The sequence below is a fragment of the Protobothrops mucrosquamatus genome, unplaced genomic scaffold (assembly GCF_001527695.2).
Source record: "Protobothrops mucrosquamatus isolate PMUCROS unplaced genomic scaffold, P.Mucros_1.0 scaffold6, whole genome shotgun sequence".
Lineage (NCBI taxonomy): Eukaryota > Metazoa > Chordata > Lepidosauria > Squamata > Viperidae > Protobothrops > Protobothrops mucrosquamatus.
This window is the reverse complement of record NW_015386393.1, coordinates 4,041,194-4,066,595: the sequence shown is the minus strand read 5'-3', so window position 1 is coordinate 4,066,595 and position 25,402 is coordinate 4,041,194. Positions and strand designations below refer to the sequence as shown.

The 25,402-nt window shown below is 42.6% G+C and overlaps 1 protein-coding gene across 1 annotated transcript in view; it reads right to left on the bottom strand.

The window, feature by feature from the left end:
- Positions 1-345: 345 nt before the first annotated feature.
- The window catches only part of ARID3A (AT-rich interaction domain 3A), a 58,785-nt gene continuing 33,728 nt past the window's right edge, over positions 346-25,402 (bottom strand). Inside the window, exons 3-7 of the mRNA XM_015810005.1 lie at positions 18,787-18,859; positions 8,006-8,189; positions 4,795-5,042; positions 2,447-2,749; positions 346-728 (exon numbers count right to left, since the gene is read on the bottom strand). Of these exons, the coding sequence (XP_015665491.1) occupies positions 541-728; positions 2,447-2,749; positions 4,795-5,042; positions 8,006-8,189; positions 18,787-18,859 (996 nt within the window). The 3' untranslated portion in view covers positions 346-540. The remainder of the gene's footprint in view (positions 729-2,446; positions 2,750-4,794; positions 5,043-8,005; positions 8,190-18,786; positions 18,860-25,402) is intronic.

The window sequence follows — 25,402 nt, the reverse complement described above, 5'->3', positions numbered from 1 at the left end:
CAGAGATGTCACGCTAGATAGCAGGAGCTAGTCAATCTTGGCTGATTGTGAAAAGCTAAGCAGAGCTTAGCTAGTTAAAACTTGGACGGGAGCCCACTAGAAAATCCCAGACCTTTAGTCGGGATTGGAAAGTCAAATAAACACCCCAATCCCCCAATAAAGCAATGGCAAAGTAGTTCAGTAAATATTGCCAGGAGAATGACAGGAAGTCATCCCAAGTCAAGATGAACTTGAGAGGTTCTCTATTAATACATGGGGGGGGGGGGGGAAGGACCTCCAATTTATGAACTGCTGCATATACTCCCTGGAGTACTCAAGGCCTTCTGTCTTTTTTACAGGATAAGCTTCTGTTAACACCCTTCTTTTGCCTTTAAAAGCGTGCATTAAAAATACATGCCCTCTCCCCTCTCTAGTGATATATCACTGTGTCACTGCCATACACTCTGCAGAATAAATAAATAAATAAATACCCCCAAGCTGTAGCCCTCCTCCTTTCTTGTTGCTCACCATCCACCTGCAAATTTGCCACCTTTTTCTAAGTTAACAGTACGTGACACGGTTTACAGAACGATCAACTCTCGCCTCAAATGGGCACGGCCAGCCATTTTCTCTAAGTCCCAACTGCATTTTCCCCTTACCTGCATACACGATGCCATTAATCTCGACTGACATGCTAATGCTACTGGTGCCGTTGGCAGCCAGATTCATGGAAGAGTCTTGGCGGTTTTCTGCAAAAGAATAAAGAGGGCTCTTTTTTAGATTCAAAAACCGATCTTTGTGTGGCGAGAGATTAGCTTAAAGCAGCAATAAATTAACTCTGGGGCTACACATTATAAGCTGGAAATTAAATGTGCAAGCCTGAAAAGAAGGACATGTCAATAATGTAAATGGAAAAATCAAGGCAATCGCTCAGCCACTTGGATCTTCTGAATATGTTGAAAACTTGGTAAAAAAAAAAAAAAAAAGGAAGATCCTGACAGCTTGAATTTTTAATGGTATCATCAAAAGACACCAAATTCAATTTTCACTGAATTGGGGGTGGGATTTGTAGACTTATAAAAATGTCAGTGATTACTTTCTGGTTTGAGCACTCAGTTATCAATCCAGGCCTAGTTAAAAGCAGGATAAAATGATGCAGAAAAAATACAGCTGGCGGAAATGAAAGAAAAAAATGCAAACTCGTTTGATTCACATCATTTACACAGATTTTAAAAATCTATCCTTTTTTTTTTTTATTCATCACATTTGCCAGTAGCCCTGTCTTATGACTGTAGTTGAGCCTGGAATTACAATCATAAATCATTGTGGTTGTAAATCAAGGCAACATGTGGCTAGACTTGATTTATTTATTTTTTACATTTTTTTTCAACAGCTGTTATGCTAACGCTGTAGTTGTTAAGCAAATGTCGCAGTCCCCAAAGGCTGTTTTTTGCTGGAAACCAGAAATAAACTCCAGAAACTAGCCAAAAAAGTTGCAAATCATGGTCATATGACTGCAGGACACAGAGCAAAAAGCCATAAAGGTGAGCAGGTTGCCAAGTGCTCAAAATGCCATTGTGTGATTTGGGGGGGTAAGTGTTATGTGGCCACCGTAATTCCAAAAATGGTTCATAGTTTTTGGGAAGATCCATCATAACTTTGAAATGTCGTTAAGTGACCAGTCCTAAGTTGAGGACTACTGTACATAGCCGCCCATCTCAGAAAACAACGATTCTGAGCAGCATACAATGAAAACAAGACCATAACAGAACTTTACTTGGAAAATAAACTTTCTAGCCACTGAGTCACACCTTTCTCCTTCAATAATAGTTACAAAATGCTTTCTTAATGGGAGTGTTAACAGGTAAGTCCTCACTTACCAACATCATTCAGGGACTGCTCAAACCTAAGACAGTGCTGAAAATAGAGACAAGCGCTCCTTAAAGCTAAAGCCAGCGCAGGGTCCCCTGGTCATGATTCAAGCACTTGACAACCAGCATGCACCATCACCATTTATTACCTTTACAGCGAGCTTCTGACCAGCAAAGTCAATGGGGAAGCCGGCAGGAAGTCACAAGTCGCAGTCATAAGATGTTCCGTTTAATGACCATACTGCTTAGTGACAGAGATTCTGGTCCCTATTGCCATTGGTAAGTGAGGACTACCTGTACCCTGAATGCTTCAGGCTCCAATATGAGGCAATCCTGAACAACCCTTGGGCTAGGGCAGGGGTAGGCAACCTTGGCTCTTTTATGACTCGTGGACTTCAACTCCCAGAATTCCTGAGTCAGCTATGCTGACTCAGGAATTCTGGGAGTTGAAGTCCACGAGTCATAAAAGAGCCAAGGTTGCCTACCCCTGGGCTAGAGGGTGTGTGGCTTCCATCCATCTCTACCTCAAGTCTGCTGTGACTATCGATCTTTGGGGAAAGGGAGGGAACATGCAGTAACCCACCAACCTGGTGAGCGGGCCCCTTGACTATTGATCCGGATGCTCATCGGCAGCTGAGCGGTCATGGCGAGCAAGTTTTGTTGGATTGCCCGTTGCATCAGACGCTGCTGTTCATCTGTCACAAGTGCCATCTTCTTTTCTGGGGGCTCCCCCGATTCCAGCTTCTCCCGTAGCTGTTCCAACGCGGCAGCCTGAGCAGCTACAGCAGCTTGGGCGGCGGCGGCTTGCACAGCTGCAGCCTGCGCTGCGACGACAGGATGGCTTGCTAGTGAGACAGGTAGGCGGGTGGGCACCGCAATAGGAATCGCAGAATCTTCCTCTGGTGTGGGGGGGAAAGTGATGGGAGAGGTGACTACAATGGTTCTAGGGCAGACATGTCAAACTCGCGACGTCATGTGACGTCGCGCAACGTATCGGGACAGTTTTGCCATTGCCGGCAATGGGGTGGGCGCGGCTTCTGGATGACACAACCGGCCCGTGGGCCGGCAGTTTGACACCCCCTATTCTAGGGCTTTTTTTATTATTTATTTTTAGAAAACACATACATAAAATAAGTGCAGCTGGTAAAATTATAATCTCTCTAGGAGACTGCTCCCATAATTTCAGGATGATAGTGTTAACAGAAGTAATTAAACTTAAATTAATGCAATACTTAAAAGTAGTTGAAGCTGCTTTTTTAAAGCTTACATGAAAACTACAAAAAAAAAAGGTTGGGCTTTTTTTTTTTTAATGAATAATAGAGCTGCTGTACTTCTGCAAGATCTGTAGTTTTTCTTCCAAAGTCATTTTTGAAGGGAGCACAGTCCTATTCCTTACATGCTCAAGCCTTTCCATCTGACTCATTTTAGGGACTCTAAACTCTCATGTTCATTTAATGTTTCCCCCTGCAACATCTTTCTTTGCAAGATTTGGATGTTCTGAGCCCAAACCCAGTCTGCAGAATTTCATTATGCATCAACTTTTAGACTTGGCGCCAAATCTGGGGGGGGTAGACATTAGCTGATTCAGGCAGTGCTCTTACAGGTAGAAGTCGTCCACCCCAAAAAAGAATAAGGTGCTTCTCTATTACACTGTGGCACTGCCTGACTGCAGCATTTTCTCCTTCACTAAAGTTCTCTGCTGCTTGAGCAATTGTATGGCCTGAATGAAGCTGCTTATATTAAACAAGCCACATTTTTCTTGAGGCATGCAACCCAGTTAGAACACTCTTGGTCTGGCCACTGTGAACTTTAGAACCGTATTTCTAGCTGTGGAGAATTAGGAAAGCTACTATAAAGAGCAAAAAATATGCTATAACATTTTGAAGGTAACTACGAAAGGCAGAGCCTGACAGGTTTTTTTCCCTCGAAGTTCTGAGAAGCCCAGGAGCAAAACATTCATTCCTACCACCCCAAACAAACCCTTTTTTCTCACAGCATTTTATCTTGACGGCATCTTTATGTCATTGTTTTTATTAACCTGAATTAAGTCAATGATCCAGTAAATGAGAATGTGCAATTCTAGATTATATTTTAACTGATTACTTTTCACTCAAGGCAATGAAACACATTAGTCACGTCCTCATTTCAAATTCTTTGGAGGGGCTACCTATGTCAGACCCAAGTCAACTGCCCTTCTCCCCCCCAAGTTCTTGTACAGGTAGTCCTCATTTAATAACAGGACCCCAAATTTCACTGCCATGCAGTACAGTGGTAAAGCATGATATCACATGACTGTGCCACTTAGCAACAGGAATTCTAACACTTCTGCTGCTATTGTTCAGTGCATTGCCATGGGTCATTAAGCCAGGCACCCATGTGGCTGCCATTTGCAACCTCCCGTTGACTTATCATTGACTTGTTTTGACTGTAGAAAGCCAGCAAAGGAGGTAGAAAGTGGCAACTGTGTGACTGCGGGACACTGTGACCATCTCAAGTATAAGGGCTGGTTGTAAGTACTTGTTTAGCACCATCCTAAGTTCAGACGGTGACTAAACAAGTGGGTAAGTGAGGACCACCTGTATCCCATCGTTTTAAGGAAACAGCATTCAAGGGCTCTAATAGAACTTTTAATGACTACTCCGAGGTGCGAGAAAGCCTCTCCCCCACTAATTTTCCCATTATATTTGATGTGAAAAGCCCCACCTGCTAATTAAGAGATCAGCATACTAAATTCACTGCAACTCAGCACCACTTAATTACATCTGCAGTGCTTAAATGAAGATATAAAAGAAATTCCATAACCTGGTACCCTCCAGTCTTTGAACTTCTCTTCCCACAATCTTTAGCCCAGCGCAGGCCCTAGGGATTGTGGGAGTGGAAGCCACCAGGAAGACTCCTTGGAATGTTCAGCACATTTTTCTCAGGAGAGGGTGCGAAAAGTTACCTTTCTTGATTTTTGGAACAGGGGCAATGGGGCTGCCATTAGTGGTTGAGGTCAGTCCCAAGGTTGGTACTTGAAGCTTGGGTGAAGACAACATGGTATGAGTGCCACTGGGAGAATAAGTAAAGATTGAACCACTGAATCCTTGCCGACGGCCTTCTCGCCGGTTGCTGTCAATGGCTGCTTGGAGTTCATTGGGATTACTCAGCCCTCTTTTCTCGCACTCGTATGGATATAAGTACTTCATATATCTTTTGGAGACAAAAAAGAGATACACAAAAATCATGGCTGCTTAATTTAATAGACTCCAACAAAAGCAGCATTTTTTTTTAATTGTATTTTAAATCTGCCAATGTATTACACTGGTGAATTTATATAATTTGGTGTACCAGACCAAAATAGGTAGTCCTTGCTTAGCGACTGCTAGCTCAGCAACCGTTCAAAGTTACAATAGCACTGAAAAAGTTAGGTTTACAACTGTTTCTTAAACTTGCAACCGTCGTATTGTCTCCATGGTCATGTGATTGAGATTTGGGTGACTGACAATCAGAGTGCTTTTACGGCAATCATTGTGTCCTGTGGTCACACAGTCACCATGGCAACCTTCACAGCTGACTTCCCACAAGCAAAGTCAGTGGGAAAGCCAGCAGGAGATCGCAAGTCACGATCATGAGACACTGCATTTAACAACTATGGACGATACACTTAACACAACTGCATCCAGAATTGATGATGTAAGTTCGCACAGTCATGTGACATTTTACTTTATAACTGCATTACTTAGCAACGGAGTTGCTGGTCCCAAGTGAGGACAAGCTGTATAGGTACAGTGGAATGGGCTGGTTTTTTAGAGCAAAAATAATAATTTAGCATAATCCAAAGTACCAAATATGACCCTTAAGGACAGGTAGTTCTTGATTTTTGACCACAATTTAGCCCAAATGTTTTGTTGCTAAGTGAGACATTTGTTAAGTGAATTTTGCCCCACTTTACGATCTTTCTTGCCATAGTTGTTAAATGAATCATTGCAGTTGTTATATTAGTAACATGATTATTAAGTGAATCTGGCTTTCCCATTGACTTTGCTTGTCAGGTCTCAAAAGGTAATCACGTGACCCTGGGACACTGCAATGGTCATGTGAGTCAATTGCCTAGCATCTGAATTTTGATCACATGACCATGGGAATTCTGCAATGGTCATAAGTGTGAAAAATGGTCATTAAGTCACTTTTTTCGGTTGTAACTTCGAACAATCACTAAATGAACTGTTGTAAGTCGAGGACTACCTGTACTTTGATTCCAGGCTCCTCAATTGACTTTGCTTGTCAGAAGCTAGCTGGGAGGTTGCAAATGGCAATCACACGGCACCAGAACACTCCAACCATCACAAATATATGCCGGATGCCAAGTGCCTTTGATCTCATCACCATGGAGATGCCATGATGGGTTTTAAGCGCAAGTACGGGTTGTAAGTCACATTTTTCAGTGCCACTGTAACTTCGAACTGTTGTTAATTGAACAGTTGAAGTCAACAACCACCTGTACTTGCTTAACACCACATTGATATTTATATAAATATAAATTTATATAGGCATTTAAAAGTGATCTCCCTTACAGGTTTGTTATAACAACCGTAAGAAAATGCATGAATTGCCATTCAGAAACCTTGCATGATTGCTATGCGAGTCCTTGATCTGGCTTTCCTGCCTAAGGCAGGACTAGATCTTGTCTCCTGATTTCTAGCCTGGTGCCTTCACTACTAGATTCTGCCCTTCTGATACATCGGGGAAATTTTGATTTGCCGATTCCTCCATTGGGAATCTTAATCGAAATGCTATATAACATACACAGCTATGCTGATAAGAAACCTAGTTGTTAATAACAACATAATATTCTCATTCCATCCACATTGGCTTTTCTCCCTTTTCACCAGGGATAGAAGCCAGGAGACTGTGAGTTCTAGTTCACCTTAGGCAGGAAAGCAAAGTGGGTGACTTTGAGCCAGTCACTCTCTCTCTCAGCCCAACTCATCTCCTAGGCTTGTTGTTACGGGGAAAATAGGAAAAGGAGGAAGAAGTATTGAATGTGTTCACCACCTTGAGTTATTCATTTAAAAAAGGTGGGATATAAACAAACAAACAATCCAATATCAAGGATATGGATGTGTCCAATTCGTTGTTCTGGAAACTTTTCAGGGAACCTATTAAACTGAGGAGCAGAGGAAGGATGTTTCAAGTAAATATTTTAGATCAATATTCCCTGTTTACCAGATGCCCAGGATAATATGCTTCAAAATTTAGAAACTTCCATTTCCAAGATCCACATGAGTGGTGAAAAAATGCTGGTGGTTCTTTTAAAGGCTCCCGGCTTTTAAAAAGTTAATAGCTCTCCTTCTACTCCTCCCCCACCATCCCAAATCCCCTTCCGCCACCTGGTTTTCTGAATTCCAGAGTAATTAACTTTAGTGTTGATTAAGGTGGATGAAAAAGATGGGGGAAGGGAACTGAAAGAAGTCAGGGAAAAAGAAAGGAAGGGCAGAACAAAGTGGAAGGCTCCTATTTTCTGATTCTACTTCACAAAATAGGATAATGGTTATCAGGACCCACTATTCCACAATCCTTTTAATGTATTGGAACTGATCGCTCTTCTATAGAGATTTAAATTCTGGGGAAATTTAGGAAATTTAGCTGGTTTTCTCTAGAGACTGCAGTCTGAAATGCAAGCCTTTTCCATCCATCCATATTGGATACAACTCCCATTATCTCAAATCAGCGTGGTCCTTCCCCAATCTGGGGAATTTCCTGCAGGTCAGTTGCACAGGATAACAAAAAATAATCTTTTTCTTGAGGGGTGCTCGCTGAGCTTGGTTGCTTTCTTGCAGATGTTTCACTACCCATCAATGTAATGATGATGTTACCTACTTTGGGTAATGAAGCGTTTGCAAGAAAACAACCAAACTCAGAGAGCATCAAGGACCCCTCATTTCAACCCTGAGCTACAAATATTCTCCTTTTTATCGGAATCTTTTTCTTACTGGACCGAGTGGGAGAGATTCCTCCATTCATTCTTGTGTAGTTTTCATGCATGACATAGTCATTTTTCCACTAAAACAAATTCTTCCTCTTTCCCTATACAAATATTGCTCCATAAATGCCTGACCCGACCTGAAGTCAGATTGGGGAAGGCACCTCCTGAATGTCCTTCTGTGACTTACTGGGTACGCAGTGTGAAGGCAGCGCTGGTGATGGAGGTGGGCAAGTTCAGACCCTTGGTGATCTCCCTCCACAGCTTCTTGTTGATCACTTCCACCAAGCCTCCCTTCTCGGTCACCAGAACATAGAGCATATAAAGATCCAGCACCTGCTTGGCCATGATCGGGATTCGGTTCACAGGGGTCCCTATGTTGGGGAAAAAGTGGAAGAGGAAAAAGTGTTGGCCAAAGCAACAATCACTGGGACAGTGACTTCAGACATCAACCAGGATCCAGATTTTTATTTGTTAATTAGTTTTCTCATGATAACAATATTTGTGTACCATTCCTGCTTCTATGAAGTACATCATATGCAGTTCTCAAATTGGAAGAATACAGAAAATAACTCTGAAGGGAAAACCATTATTATGCCTGTGTTACAGCTTAGGGCAGTGGTGGCGAACCTATGGCACGTGTGCCAGAGGTGGCACTCAGAGCCCTCTCTGTTGGCACGTGCGCCACTGCCGCCAGCAGCAGGTCCATCAGGCCGCCACCACTGCCCGGAGCAGGAGATCCACCCAGCACAAAGGAGGAGAAGCAGCCGACCAGCAAGCTCAAGTAGAGGTGGTAGAGCAGAGGTCACCAACCACTGTCGATTGGTGGACTGGAAGGGAAGCATTTTATTTATTTATTTATTTATTTATTACATTTATACCCCGCCCTTCTCCTGGTGGACTCAGGGCGGCTTACAGCCAGTTTAAAACAAAACAATCAATACAATATACAAAATTTAAAATGTAGTTTTAAATTAAATGTAGTTAAAATGTAGTTAAAAAGACCCCGTGTACATGCGTGCACGGGGTCGCGAGCACGCACACGGTGCAAATGGGGCAGGGCTAGTGCCTGCGTGATACTCACTAGCCCTGCCCTGTTCTTACGCGGTGCAGCGCCTTGTATCTGCACTTTGCGGTGTGGCAGCAGCCATTTTTGTACCTTGTAGCACGCTGGCCCATTTTTGCGCCCCCGGTTTTTGCGTACCAGAGGTGGCACTGAGACGCACCTCTCTGCCCCCTGAGGGCACCACAATGCTGATGCGGCTCTGGCACTTTGTGATAAATAAGTGGATTTTGGGTTGCGGTTTGGGCACTCAGTCTCTAAAAGGTTCGCCATCACTGGCTTAGGGAAACAAAAAACACATTGATGAAAGGCTACCAAGGCAACTGGTGGCAGAGTTAAAATTCAAATTTCTTCTCTGGAAGGTGATTCAGAAGCAGCCCTCTTCCATTCGCTGAGGTTAAAATTGTTGGTGTTGAACAGTCGGGCAAAATTGCCACAACTGATGGCGCAGGTTTCAGTCTTATATTCTAGAGATAATTCAGAAGCCCTGTGGTGGTGAACGCCATGCCCTGAAAGTCCTCTAGATACTTTTAATAAGATTTGCTTCTCCTAATGCAGGTTGCTTAGAAAGACAGGACAACTAACCCTTCACAGATTCTCCCTCTGTTCCACTCACTTGGCCTCCAATCCCAGTATAGGCCAGTACAGCCTCAGAGACACCCAAGTATTCAGAATACAGCCTTGTCTTGGAATGCAAAGAAATACATACTAAAAATGGAGTGGGGGAGGGAATGAGGGAGAAATGATTACAGAGAAAGGATGCATTTCTAGCAGTCTGTACTCCAAGAGCAATGGAGCTCTTCACATGTTATTAATACTCCTTTCTAAAATAAAATCACAGTTCTGACTGACCATACCAAAGAAAATGCCACTTCCTTTTCTGCATCAAAGGTGGACCCCTGCGACACCTGGCTGGCCTTACACAATTTTGAAAAAGGCTGCTTCATTTAAAGCAACTGCTCAGTAGAAACAAGGATCTCCACTATCTCCATGTTTGGGATTGTTCTTGAAGCGTGGCTAGGCTCCATGTTCTCTATGAAGTTCCATGCATTTATCAGCAGAATCTTTTTTGCCTAAGTATGCATTAATTAAAAAAAATATCAAGGAACCCACATTGAGCAACAAACAGGGACAGGTGAACTTTGCAGATTTGTGGAAATTATGCAAGTTACAAAACTTGCTTTAAATTTAAGGACCGGCACTGGCCTGGGGAGGCTTTGAAGCCTTGCCAATAAACCTTGGAATTACTCAATCCCTTCACCTTATCCATGCTTTCAAGCATGCATGAAGATACTTAAAAAAAAAATGGTTGCACAGTAATCCTGAACCCTCAGGTAACTTTTTGTAGTTGAGTTAACCCCATCTTTATGGACCAATTCCTATCCAATCAGTCCTGGATTACAGGCTGTCTGGGCAGAATAGGAAGAGCTCACTTTTCATGGATTTAGAATGGTGTTTTTTTGTGTGTGTGGTTTTTTTTTTGGTGTCTTTGAGAGATTTTCTACCCAATTAGTCAGTGGCCTGGCAAAGACCCTAGTCCAGTTCAGCAGCAAGCCACCTTTTATTTATTTTATTTATTTATTTATCGAATTTATACCCCGCCCTTCTCCTAACGGACTCAGGGCGGCTTACAGCCAGTTAAAACAGATAACTAATACAATAATACTAAATTTAAAATGTGATTAAAATGAAATATTCATTATTGGCCGTTTCTATTTTAAAATTATTTAAAACCAAATTAAAATTCCCCTTAGGCCAGTCCGGCTAGCTTAAATAGCCATGTCTTGANTCCTCAAGGGGAGCCCCATGTAGAGAGCATTGCAGTAGTCCAGGCGGGAGGTGACAAGAGCGTGAGTAACTGTGCGCAAGGCGTCCCGGTCCAGAAAAGGCCGCAACTGGTGAACCAGGCGTACCCGGTAAAACGCCCCCCTGGCCACGGCCGTCAACTGATCTTCTAGTGTCAGCCGTGGATCCAGGAGGACACCCAGATTGCGAACCCTCTCTGAGGGAGCCAAAGTTTCGCCCCCTATAGTCAGCGACGGAGTCAGCTGACTATGCCTGGGAGCCAGCAACCACAGCCACTCTGTCTTGGAAGGGTTGAGCCTGAGTCTGTTTCTCCCCATCCAGTACACCAAGTGAATGGGGCCAGATCTGGTTAGGGGCCGAGTTTTAATGGGCGAGATTCTTAAATCCCTCTGAAGCACAAGGCCTTGATGTTATCCCCGGAAGTACCTAGACCCATGTTTCTCAACCTTGGCAACTTTAAGACATGTAGACTTCCACTTCCAGAACTCTCCAGCCAGCCTTCAGGAGGTTGACAACTGGCATGTATTTATGAAGGCTTCAGTGTTTCAGGTTCCTGTGATCGCTATTTGCCACTTTCCCAGCCGGCTTCCTACAACCAAAGTCAATGGAGGAAGCCAGATTCATTTAATGACTGCATGATTCACTTAACTGACATGGTATGTTTAACAACCCATGAGAAAAAAAGATAATAAAATCGGGCACAAATCACTTAAGAACCATCTTGCTCAGCAATGGAAATTCTGGTCCCAATTGTGGTTGTACACTGAGGACTACCTGCGTAAAAGTGGACTGGATCTTTAGGATTAACCAGGCTCTCTTCCAAACCATTGAAAGGTGTGAAAAATGGAAAGGATGTGACAATGTTTCTTGGGTGCAATCCCTCAAGATTTCTGGAAACCTTTGCTTTGAGAAATGAGCCGCCTGTAAGTTGTTAAACATTTATTTATTCCAGCCTGCACTGGGATGGTTTCAATATATTGTATTTTAAAACAAAGACTCTATATATTGCTGCCATGTATATGTAGGGGGCTGGGTCTATACATATGTTGTATATAGTATGTTTTAGGTGTGTGTGTCATGTATGTGTTTCACTTTGAGAGCGGGCAACTAAATTTCATTTTTGATGTGTGCCGTTGTGTCCACAGTAAAAAAATGACAATAAAGATTATCTTATCTTATCTTATCTTATATCTTATCAATACTCTTTTCTTTTTTAAAAAGGTAAAAAAATACATTGAACACTGATTGTCTGCCTTTATTATCAGCTTTGTGGTAGTTTTACTCAGAAATGGAACTTAGCCGAATGGATTATTTTTTTAAAGTCCACATCAACAGGATTCCAGTGCATGCCTTGAAATGTTCAGGATTTCAAGAGTTTTAGGGATGAACCCCATGGATCTGACAAAAGTACAGGCATGGCAGTTTGGGCCCATAATGATCTGGCCTCCTAAACTTTCTGATTATTTAAAGGGGGGGAGAGAGAGAAGCAGAGAGAGTGCTGCTTCATGGACAGCAGAGGAGAAGACCCAGCAAAGATCCAGACAGAAGGTACAATGGTTTTTCAGAAATTTTGTTTGCTTCTCATTCCCATCTCTTTCCTTTTTAATTGATTTATTGCTTCCTTAAAACAAAAAGGAACAATTTTGAACAGGGGGGAAAAAGGGGGGGGAGAAAAACACCTTATTGTGCAGCATAGTTTTACTGCAGGAAGACATGGCACACTTTCCGGGAGTAAAATCTATTTGAGCCAGGGCAGCTGGGGCTCAAATCCTAGGAGGTATTTCTGAGTGAAGGAATTTCCTTCCTATTTCAGTCTGCAGAATGGGACCAGCAGCAGGGCTCCCCCTCCATGCTGGGAAACGCAGCAGACAGAAATCCGGCCACTGCCCCCTCACCATGGAAAAAGGCATCTGACAATCCTCACATTTGCAAAACGTACCCAAAATAAGAGAGTTGCTTTGAGAGTCGATTCTTCCCCCCCACACACACACACACATACTAGCTACTTAGAAAACTCCACTGACTGGTTTTATGCTTGTCCTGCTGTTACCACTACCTAGATTCACATTTGCTGATTGCTGAGCTGGCCCTACATGCTTATACTGTAGGCAGAAAAAAAAGCAAGAATCAGTGGAACAACCTGCCTCCAGAAGCTGTGAATGCTCCAACATGGACGTTTGTCTGAATTGGTATAGTGTATAGGGTTTCCACTTGTCTGAAATGGTATAGGGTTTCCTGCCTGAGCAGGGGGTTGGACTAGATGACCTCCAAGGTCCCTTCCTATTATTATTATTATTATTATTATTATTATTATTATTATTATTATTATTATTATTATTATTATTATTATTATTATTACTACTACTATTATTATTATTCGCACATTGTTGTTGTTATTATTATTATTATTATTTTGTAAAATTTATGTGCCTGGCAGAGACTTTGGGCAATTTTAGTCTAATCTAGTGTGTTTTGTGACCCTAGGCCAGCAGTAGGCAACCTTGGCTCTTTTATGACTCGTGGACTTCAACTCCCAGAATTCCTGAGCCAGCATGGCTCAGCTTGGAAACCTCTCCCTTTCCCCTCAGCATGGCTGGCTGAGGAATTCTGGGAGTTGAAGTCCACGAGTCATAAAAGAGCCAAGGTTGCCTACCCCTGCCCTAGGCAATAGCCAGTGGAATTTTTTTTTTTCTGGTATCAGGACTGCTATTTGTAAAAGCAACTTTTTTCTGTCATTGGGGTTGTCTGGAGGAAGCATCTTTGAGGTTGCTTAGTAGTTCAGTGAACCAGGATTTTCTCAGTTTGGCAGTTTCCCAGTATGTTGGTTAATATAGTGGTTAAGGCACAAGGCTAGAAATCAGGAGACTGTGAGTTCTCTCTCTGTCTTAAGGCATAAAAGCCAGCTGGGTAACTTTGGGCCAAGCACTCTCTCTCAGCCGAACTCACCTCACAGGTTTGTTCTTATGGGGAAAATAGGAGGAGGGAGAACTGTTCAGTATGTTCGCTGCCTTGAGTTATTTATGAAAATAATAAAAGTTGGATATAGATAATATTAAAAATAAATTAAAAAAAATAAAAAAATCTCCAGTCACTACCCCCAAAGGAAATGGAAATAGGGGTCTATGAGGAATAAAGATGGCCTAAGGCTTAGCACTGTGCTAATCGTTATTTGTTGTTTTGATCCGGTTTTGTCAAATAACCCTTAGTAGCCGGCTCATACATCATGCTGTGCCATGAACTGTAACATATCAAATGCAATGGCCGTATTCATACCTATGACAAAGCCAAACTATCTTATGGCTCGTGAACCCAGCTTACAGTATCACCAATCCTCTGCTGAATTCCATTGGATGCCTTCACTTAGAAATGGTTTTGATAGGGAAGCAGGGTATCAACTTAATACAATGCAATTTATTTATTCTGTCCCACTAATACGTCAAAACTCCACAGTGCAAGTTGCAAATTGCTAAACACCCCTTATTTTGGGATGTGGAAGGCGTTGGGACACAGAATGCCCAGGTACTTGTGGCCTCCGAGCTGGCACACTGGCGCCTTTGCTCTTGGGCAACTCAAGAGCATTGGGTGCTCTGGAATCATCACCATCGTCCCTCCTCCTTCTGCAGGATTTGAACTGCCTCACAGCTATATCCTCCAGGAATTCCAGCCATTTAGCTTAGTGCTCCTTTCCTGCTTCAAAAACATGTTGACAATTGTTCATGCAGCCATTCTATGTGTCCCCCACCCACCCACCCGGGTGTGCCCCTCCCTTTCCCCATTAAATACAGCCCAGGAACATACTAGGCTACCTCACCATTGTTTGCTTAGATGGCCTGGTGCTGGGTGGGCGAGCCCCTCAAAAGGATATTAAGCCTCCAAAAAACATCCCTGTAATTTCCTTTCCCTGCTCTCCCACCCCCTTTTGTGACTTCTTACATTCCACACAAAGAACCCCCCCTCCCCCACTTTCTCTGGGCTGGCCAAGGCCATCTGCTTCTCTCCACCCCAACCAGATTCCTTGACTTAGGGCAATCTTTTCCCTCCCCACCTTTATCGCCTTTATCAACACATTTGAGAATCCTCTTTCTGGCATTACCAGTAGCATTTTGTTGATCAGCTCAACTAGGATCTCTCAGAGAAAACATTCAGGGTCTCTTTTTTTTATTGGGATTATACACTGTGCTTTGGCATAAGGTGTTCTCTGCAAACCTACCTATTGTGGCTTATAAACCAAGGGTAATGGCCTAGGACTAGGTTATGCAAAGGAAGTTACTATGACTTGTTCATTAAGCATGGTTAGTGGGTTAGTAGCAGATGGCCGAGCCTTGTTTCAAAGTCTATACAACAGCTAAGGATTACACTATCAAACAGCTGAGAGCAAATTACTGTACTGAGTAAAAGTAGCTCAATAAAACTTTATTTTTTTTAAAAAATGAAATAGGTATGCTACTTACTTGATCCCACCAACAGAGGAAAAAGTATCTTTAAGTTTTCCCTTTCCACTTATAGTCCTGTTATGACCCTGTAATTCTAAAATGATTATGTGCCATCAAGGCAGGGATGTCAAACTCAATTTCATTGAGGGCCGCATCAGCATTGTGGTTGCCCTTGGGGGGCCGGGTGGGTGTGGCCTACTGGGTGGGCGTGGATGGAGTGGGTGTGGCCTACTGGGTGGGCATGGCCAGCTCTACATCGTTCGCGTCAAGGGTGCCTGTGGGGGCCTGGGCAGGAGTGGGACAGATCTGAGGGTCTCTGGCAGAAGGGGGTGGGACCAGGGCAAGCACCAAGGCATGGTCCATTTCTTCATTCCTCACAAAGGGTGACACCTCTCCAGCATGCACCCAGGGGGCGGGGCCGATGCGGCAGGGGCTGGTTCCTCGCTGTTTCCAGACAGCCTTGTGGAGCTAAGACTGAATACATTTCAGCATAGATGGCCACCACAAAATTGTACATTGGCTCCCTCCCGGCCGGCCTGGGCCAAGGCAGCGGGGGCCGTTCCCTCACTGTTTCCAGGGTGGCTTCGTTGACCACATGAAACCACTTCACGGGCCGCATCCGGCCCCCGGGCCTTGTGTTTGACATGTCTGCATCAAGGCAATGTCAACTCTTAGCACATAGATTTTCTACGAAGCAAATTTTAAAGAATGAGGCCCATGGCCGCAACATAAAGAACCATTCAGTCCTAATTTAGCATAGTATCTGAATGCAGCCCAGTGGAGACTCTCTGTGATATCACTAGTGTACTCAGCCCTGAAAGGCCACCTTTTGCAATGGACCGTTAGTTTCTAACAAAAGATGGGGAAGAAGCCTCGCTTTAAAGATGCTCAATTCCAACAGCTGCTCTGCCCAATCAGATTCTCTCTTCTGCTGCTGCCTTCTCTGCTTTTGGCCCAATTCTCTTGAGTCCTGAGGTTCAAAGGCAAACAAGTTTAAAGAGTCCTATCGCTTTACATGTTCTTTACTCTAATAAGAATAATAACAGGTTTCTGTAATTGGAATACACATGTAGGCTGTACTCATGACAACAACTAAGCAATGGTGATGAAACAAGGAAGGGAGACCCAGTGAAACCCCAGATTTGCTTCAGGCACACCTATAACAGTGTACTACAACAAGGTGATTTTCAACTCCCATCATCCCCTGCAAGCAAAGCCTTTGAGCTCTGCTGTCTAGCAATTCTGGGATCCAGCACATCTGTAGGGCATCAGGCTAGAGAATATTCTTGGATTCCAATAATGGGACTTCCTTGGCACTCAACGGGGAGACAATTTTCCCTCCAACTATCTAGGTACCTCTATTTATATTTAACTTGGGAAAAATCAGAACTATACTTAACATTAACATTTAAAATTCAATTTTCCAGATCTGTGAGCAAAGAGCCCCTGCCCCTCTCGACTCCGGCATCCCCTCTGTCTCACATGCCCAAGGGGCCCCCATCTTCCAATTAGTGCTGGAGCCAGCTGCAAGCCATTGCTGGCATTTATATTTTCAAAGGCAGAAGGACCATTATGTCTTCCAGCATGCCTTGCTGCAACCAGAGACCTTTTTAAGATTAGGCCCAAACCTAATTTAATTAAGTCTGCAAAATGCTTCCTGTATCCTTATCCCAAAGACTGTAACAAGCTGCAGACAAGGCTTCTTTCCAGTGGCCCTGCCATCTCCAATCGTCTCCTTCCTTTAACATGAAGCCCAAAAATGGCTCATTATTTCTGGTCATGAAAACTTGCTCATTATTTCTGCAATCTTTCAAAGGAAGCATTCTCCAACTTGCTGCTCTCCCCAAACATCTTAGATTACCACCTGGCAATATGACCCTTCAATTTAAAAAAAAAATCTTATTTGCTGTTTGAATCAAAATGCATACTTTCATAATGTTCATTCCTCGTTCCTTCCCTAAAATTCTCCAAATGCACCATGTAGTGGTTATATGTAGGATGCAGTGTGAAGTATCTAATGAAGCTATGCAGATTCTGTATTTTTGTATTATCTAGCAGTTTCAAGAACTTAATGCTTCCTAGTTTTGAAAACTGTTATTAAGAAAAAAAACAGAACATATTACAGGAATAGCTGCTTTTAAATCTATAAAAATCTGCACAATCTTAATCTATAAAAAGGTAGAATGAGGGAATATTGTATCTTAATCGCTTCCACCAACAGAATCTCGCACTGAGTATACCTATACCTTCTCTCTGTTCACTAATTTGAGGACCTCTTTGAATTCTTCATTTCTTCCACTAATTTAACCAGGTCCAAAACAATAAATTGGTAATTAGATGGAATGGTGAAGCTGCCTTATTTACATTTCAGAAAATAATAGAATTGACAGACAAAATTTGTTGCATCATAAAATCCAGATTTTGGTCTGAAATTTAAGTGGAACACAACTGACTGGGACACCAGAATAATTACAGAATGTGATTATAGAATTTACACAGAATGCAAATCTTTATTTACACAACTATTTATTAAGGATTGTTTTAAATTAGTGGCCCAGAGTATAATGATACCAGATACTTTTCTGTAGCTGGACATTCTTCCTACCAACAGCACAAATCCCAGGATTTATATCAGGGGTCTTCAAACTTGGCCCTTTTATGACTCGTGGACTTCAACTCCCAGAATTCCTCAGCCAGGCGTGCCTGGCTGAGGAATTCTGGGAGTTGAAGTCCACAAGTCATAAAAGGGCCAAGTTTGAAGACCCCTGATCTATGTAGTAACGTTTCTCTACATTTCTGAGCAGTTGGTTTCTAAACATCCCATAATTCCTCACCAGATGAGTATCATCATTAATATAGGCTCAGTGTATTGATAAAGACAAAGATCCTTGTCTGCACTTATGCAAGAGAGGGGCCATTCAGACAACATGCTAAGCCAGGCCATCTAAATCCAATTTGCTTTGTGCACCTAGAATCTTGGAGAAAATCAGGTAAGGCAAAATGCAAAACTGGGCCTGTTCTAGTCACACCATCTAAATGGTTTTGTCGTCCCCCCCCCCCTCTTGCAGGCATGGGAAAAGGGAGAAATGGGGATTAAAAAAAGAGGAATGTGAAGACTTCCCCATTGTGCCCATAGCAGCTCTGATTGTAACTAAGCTGCATACACACACACACACACACACACACACACTTGAAATTAAAAATACAAAAAAATGAAATCCCTCTCCATTTACCAGTTCATTACATATCTGTTAAAGATGCTGCCCAAGAGGGCTGCTCCTAGAATAATTGGGCCCCATCTTGGCTTTCTCAATAGTCTGGTGCTGGCTTACTGGTCAGTTACTTACCACGGTTCAGAGCAGACTGGATCTGCAGAAGTATCAAGTATAAATTTGTCCATCCATCCATCTGTGGTCATTTCACTGCTCTTTTCATCCAAGTATTTTAACTAGCAGCATCTTCCACAGGATCAAGAAGACGGAGACTATTCCCATCTCTTATATCTGATCTTTGAGAACTGGAAACCTAGGATTCAGGGGAGCCTTCTACATGCAAATCTACTTTCCTTCCCCAATTCTGGAACTCTCTCTTTCTCTCTGCCTCTGAACTTGGCAAGAGCCCTCAAAAGATAATCCGTAGCATGCCCTGGAGATAGGAAAGAAAGCTCACCTCGTTTCTGCATAAAACTGAAGAGGTCATCCAGGAATTCCTTTCTTTTCGGATCTCCATCAAGTTCATATAACTGCAGAGAGAGAGAGAGAGAGAGAGAAAGGGAGAAAAATAAAGAAAAAATTAGAACTGCTTCAGACACTTTTCTCCAACTTCTCTAATATTGCTTGTATAATGTAGACAACTAGCCCACTGAAGCTAGCCCATAAACAGGGGACCCAGGGGTAAATCTGATTCTAGGTTTTTGTGCGCCTAGGTGCATGTACAGAGGAAGAGAGTTGTTTTTTTTTTTTTTTAATAAAGCTTGAACTCCCTGGCTTGGTTCAGAGGTTGCAGAAGTTTAGCTAAGCCTCAATTCCTACTAAACTCCTTTTTCTAATGAGACATTCTGCAGCTATTACAAAGTGCAAGATCAGCAATTTGCAACGGCATACGCAATGGTCACCGGGATAACAGCAGACAAACACGCACGAGGCACCCAGCCAATTTTCTAACCACCCTCTCGTCTGCTTTCTAGGACCTCCTCCTCCTCCTCCTTCCTCCCACCCACTGGCAAAGGGAAATCTGATTTCTTTCAAGGGATAGCCAAGCAACAGAATAAACTCCTATTTTGTCCTGTGTTTGGCCATTCCGGATTTCTTGCCTTCCTAACTCTATGACCAAAGATTACCCATGAAGCCTCATATTTTAAAATGTTAGACATTACAACAAATAAAAGGCACATCCCGGCCAATTAATCACAGAAAAGTTTTTTATTGCTTGATCAAAGCTATTGTAAATTAATGGAAATGCCAGTCTAGGTCAAGCTTTCTGGTTAAAAAATGGAAAGAGCTGCAAAGGTTTTGGAATAAACCACACAATATTGTATCCATGAATATTGCTTCTCTTTTATTTACTATGAAAGAAAGCGACAATGTGATTATCTGTAGGCAGTAAGATACTTGCAACCCTCCTAGATGGCATCTATGGCCTGCCAAAATCAAAGTATTTTTTTTAATAAGTTGAAATGCTTTATGGGATTGCCAATTCTCACACAATTTCACTGTTCTTCCCTGAGAATCATGCAGGACTTCAGTAATCACACAAAAGGATATGACTGAAATCCCAAACGTTTGGGCAATCCTGTACAGTTTTATCTTTTAAAAATTATTTAAACATTTGTTTTGATTTTCAGTAAAAAAAAAAAAAAGTTTGCCCATCCCTTTGTTACAGCATAATGATACTCTTGTATCTTTAAAAATCAGGAAATGCAAAATAATCTAGTTAGAAGTACATTTTAGAAGAACAAACCAACCTTCTCTAAAACATGAACAGGAAAATGCCTTTTCAGCAATATATATCAGGGCTTTTCAACCTTTTCACCCATGGTACCACTTTTAGGATATGACAATATCCGAGTACCACCAGTTGCCTAGCAAGGTGTTAAAAACTTGATGACCCCCCCAAAAGGAAAAAAGTGATAAAGTACAGGTAGTCCTCGACTTATAACAGTTCGCTTAGTGACTGTTCGAAGTTACAATGGCACTGAAAAAAGTGCCTCCCAAGGCACAGCCGAGCAAGACACTTGCCTGCCCGCCCGGCGGTGCTCTTCCTCCTGTCCGAGGTTTTCATTGTTGTGAGCATTTCTGTTGAGGATTGGCAGCGGGGGTGGGGTGGGGGGGGTGTTTGGTTTTTATTCCCCCCTGTCTGCTGGGTGGTTGCAGCAGGTTTTGGTCACTTCACATGACCCTGGGACACTGTGACCGTCATAAATATGAATCAGTTGCCAAGCATCTGAATGTAAATCACAAGACCCTGGAGATGCTGCAACATTCCAGCTGATCGGTGCTTCTTCTGGGCTCAACAGAAGCACCAGGATCAGTGCCGAGCTCCAGCTGGAGCCTGGCGCTGATCCTGGCGCTTCCACTGAGCCCTGACAGCCCTGCAGCTCCAGCCATCTCTCGCTCAGGCTTGTGCGGTGCTGCCACTGGTTCAGCTCATTCCCCTCCCCCGCTACCACTTTTCTAGGATGGTCGCATACCACCTGCCAGGTGCCAATGTACCACAGGTGATACCCGCACCACAGGTTGAAAAGCCCTGCTATATATATTGGAATACATACCAATCTTTAAAAAAAAGTTTTCATTCATATGCAGATTTATGCACGTTTCATCTGATCTCATCTCATGTACAGATAATTTCTTATTTTAAAGTCCTAGCAAAAATTCACCAAGGTAAATTGGAAGGAAATGTAGATATGTAAGAACTGGGTGAACTCAATCAGATCATCTCTATCCTTTGTCTCTTAATCCCATCCCTAAATCCTAAAAATTGCAAACCAAAGCAAAATCGAAATTATTGCCTCTCCACTTTGAATGGGGGTTGGGAGCTGTAAAAAGGAAGCTGGTGGGTTCTACAGGCCTACCACTCCCCATATTTTGCATTCCTGGCCTATATCTTCCAAAGGTCTCATTTATAATCCTACATTCTCCCCAATTACCTAAAATGCTAAATATTAAATGGCTGGTCAAAATGTGAGATGTTAATGTGATGGATCCAGAGGAGGGCAAGATGTGGAAGACAGATTTAGAGTTTTTAAACGTTTTCTTTCCAATTCAACGTTTTCTGGAAAACTCACATTACAACATAGGGAGGACAAATAAAAAGGCGGCATGTGTGTTTGCTTCTGTGGGCATCAGAGACAGATGCCAGCAATGAAAAAAATTTGAATTTGAAGCTGAACTGGAGGATCTGTGTCTTGGAATATATGGGAGGCGATGTCATACAGCTAAAGAAATAAACACAATCTGTTTTTCTACCCCGTGGATTAATTCCATCTGCTACACTAAGAGTGTTGGAATTTTGCATCACTGCAGGAACAGAGCACAAACAAAACAAAAAAAGTCCTCTTGCATCTTTCTTTGATAGTTTTCAAACGGAATGTGAAATTGAGAAAAAAAAGAAAAAAAAACATGGACCACCTGCTAGCAAGAAAAAACATGTGTTCCATTATGCACCAAGTAAACTGGAGCACACTTTTCCTTTGCGTAAGCTGAGTGAGCAACTGCTTTGTCATCGGTATATCCTATAGATCCATTGCTGCAACAATTCCCTTTGCATGCAGGAACAGGGCCTGCCCCTGATGTGGAGAACATGTGTGCCCCACTGTTCTCAATTCCCAACTATTAATAGCCTTCAATCAGCAAGAATGTTCCTTACTGGACCAGCTGCTGAGCTTGGATGGCCTCAGCTTGTCCTCATCACATCACCCCATATAAATTTTGACACTGCACATGGTTAACAGCCTTCAATAGGTCCAATCTGTAGGATCCACCTCATCTGAAAAATTTAACTAGATAATTTTTACCAGAATCTATCAATGGAAAGATTCTGGGAGATGTGGAGAAAGACAGTGAAAATACTTATTATAGTTGAAAGTATTGAATTAAATGAACTTAAAACCAGTTCCAAAACAGAATAAGTTTCCAAATTAATAACAGTACTAATAAAACAGACTGATTAAGCAAATAAACCAACAGATAGCAGAAAAGCAAAATAGAAAGTTTCCACCATTTGTAAGAGCAGATGGTGTACCATTTGTCTGAAATGGTATAGGCCCTATAGGGTTTCGTGTCTGAGCAGGAGGTTGGAATAGATGACCTCCAAGGTCCCTTCCATCATCATCATCATAGCACATCAACAACAGCAGAGTACTAATACACACTAAATTATGGAAGTGAGATTTCCACAACTCGAATGCAAACACTTAGAACATTTAAAAAGCAAATATTTCATTTCCCTATCAATCCAGCCCTTTTGGATGGGACAAACAGGAGAGCCTCTGCACTTTCCTGAGACAAACCAGGGCCTACATTTGGCAGGCCCTTGAAACTGACCATTTAAGGCTTAAAAGAATAAAGCCATTAGCAATCAGAAATGTGCAAAGCAACCCAACACTCTCTAACATAATTCCTGCAGATACTCTAAATGATAAATCCCATCAAACTAAGCCAACTGGGATTTGCACACCTTCCAACAAAATATAGGTGCTCAAAAATTTCAATGAGAAGCATCATATTTCCAGAATCAGTTTATCTGAGATCATGTTGGAATTATTTCTTCAGGGGATTTCCTTTGGCCCTGCTAGCCTGGGATTTGGGGGCTTGCATGATCAAAATTCGTAGGCTTGGCAACTGGCATATATTTATGGTTGCAGTGTCTCAGGGTCATGTGATCAGCTTTTGCAATCTTCTGATTAGCAAAGTGAATGGGAAAGCCAGATTCATTGAACAACTGAGTTACTAACTTGACAACTGCAGTGATTCACTTAACAACTGTGGCAACAAAAGACATAAAACGGGGCAAACTCACTTTACAAATGTCTCATTTTGCAACAGGAATTTTGCGCTCAATTGAGGATTACCTATACTTTAAAACTGTACCATGAAATGCCTGTGGCCCAGTCTAGAAATATGGTGTGGCCCCCCTTGGGGATCACATAATCCACAACGAGAACCTCTGCCCTAGTCATCTGGAAAGTGCCAGATTTCTCAATCTGTGTGTGTGTGTGTGTGTGTGTGAGAGAGAGAGAGAGAGACAGATGCCTGCAATGAAAAAGCTGAATCTGAAAGTGGACCAAGCTGGACTGCAGGATCTGTGCTAGAGCTACTTTGGGATCATAGAAATCTTTCTACCTATCTTTTGTAACCTGATGCCATCCCGAAGCATTCAAGTCAACTTCCATTGGCTCTCTGACTAGGGAAGGGAGCCTGGGAGCTGAAATCCAATACATGTTCTCCTGCTTGAGCAGGGGGCTGGACTAGAAGACTTCCGGGGTCCCTTCCAGCTCTATTCTATTCAAATTCTAACATCTGGAGGGCACCAGGTTGGGAAAGAATGTCTACCATGCCTGTCTCATGGAAATAAGGGATATAAAAGAATGTGTATGTGTACTGCAGAAAAGCCCTTGCTTCCAGTCAATCCTCCACTGCACAGGAAAAAGGAGTTGGTAGGTAGCTCAGGAACACTATTTTCTAGCCTTTTAACACTGACATCAATTCTATTCTAACTTTTATCAGGCTGCAGAAGACAGGAAGAAAAGAGATGGGCCCTTTAACCATTCAATCTGCTTTAAAAAAACAACGGCAGTTTCATTGATTCCTCCTGTTCCTGAATTGGTTTCATTCCAACTGGTGATTTGTAAGAACCGGGTATGTTTGCGTGTGTTCGCTCTCTTCCCACTTTTTTGAGTCTTTGCTTTTGATGAACAACTGGACTCTTGAAACAAAAAGAAATTTGTCTGATAGATAAATATCTGTTTTTTTTAAAAAAAACCTTCAAACACGTGAGGAACATATGGCTGATCATCAGGAGAAAAGTACACAAATGCCTGCCCTTGATTGCCTGGCAAGCTGATCTCGGAATGGAGGAAGATAATTGGAGAGGAAAGAAGTGGCATTAAAGACAAACAGAAAAGTCCTCTGTATAAAGGAAGTGTGCATATTTACAGGTGGAAAGTATACATACGCATACGTGTATAAATGAAAATGGATGACAGCCAGTGTAGTCTAATAATGGATCAAGGTGCTAGACTAAGAGCAGGCAGACGCAAGTTCTAGCCCCTCTCGACATTCACTGAATGACTCTGGTATAGTCCTTCTCTTTCCACCCAAGACTGGGACCATGAAAAAAAATCTATCAAACCTCACTACGTAGAAAATTACAGCCCATAATCTTCAATGGACTGGACTGATTCAAATTGATAACAAATAATAGTAACATGAAAATGGAAGCAGAACTGAAAGAAAATATATGATTACGTCCCTGGTATGGGCAGAGCAATGTGAAATAAATCAGTAAATAAGCTTTTGTTTAGTCCCCCAAACTACTAATAGCAAGAATTTGGCAGAGGCCCATTCAAGGCTCTTTGGTACATAGACTATTTAAGGGCCAAGCAACATAAATTTAAAAGTGGGAGGTGGAGAAAAAAGCCTGGGTTAAATCTCAATACAGCTGTTAAATTTATCTGAGCCTACTTATTTTGCAGGGTGGTTGTGAGGAGGTGGTGTGGAGTGGAGGCCTATGCCTTCTGCCTTTAAGTTTTTATTAATTTACAAATGTGCACAGAATAACAGCTGAGAAATGAAGGGAACGTCTTTTCACATTACACAAAACTAAATTACATTCACCAAAGAATGGACTAAACCTTATCCTCCATGAAAGAGCCTATTGTGATGCATGCCTTCACCAACACACACTTACATGAGACAATACACATATTAGATTTGGCTTGGCCAACCTCGCATCCCCTACATGTGCTCTCTTCATTTCCACCTGGTGTGTGTTTCGATACTTTACTGCCCACAGATGGAAAGTACTTAATAATCATGCGCTCTACGTGGGGCTACTCTTGAAGAGCATTCGGAAGCTACAGCTGGCGCAGAGTGCGGCGACGCGTGCAGTTCTGAGGGCCCCTAGAGTGGCCATGTTACACCGCTGCTTCATGGGTCTGCCAGTCTGCTTCTAGGTACAATTCAAGGTCTTGGTCATCACCTGCCTGACATGCATCCAGTCTCACCCCAAGGGACTGGTCCGCCCCACCCGTGCCAGCAGAGGACATACTGTGGATCTTGTCAGC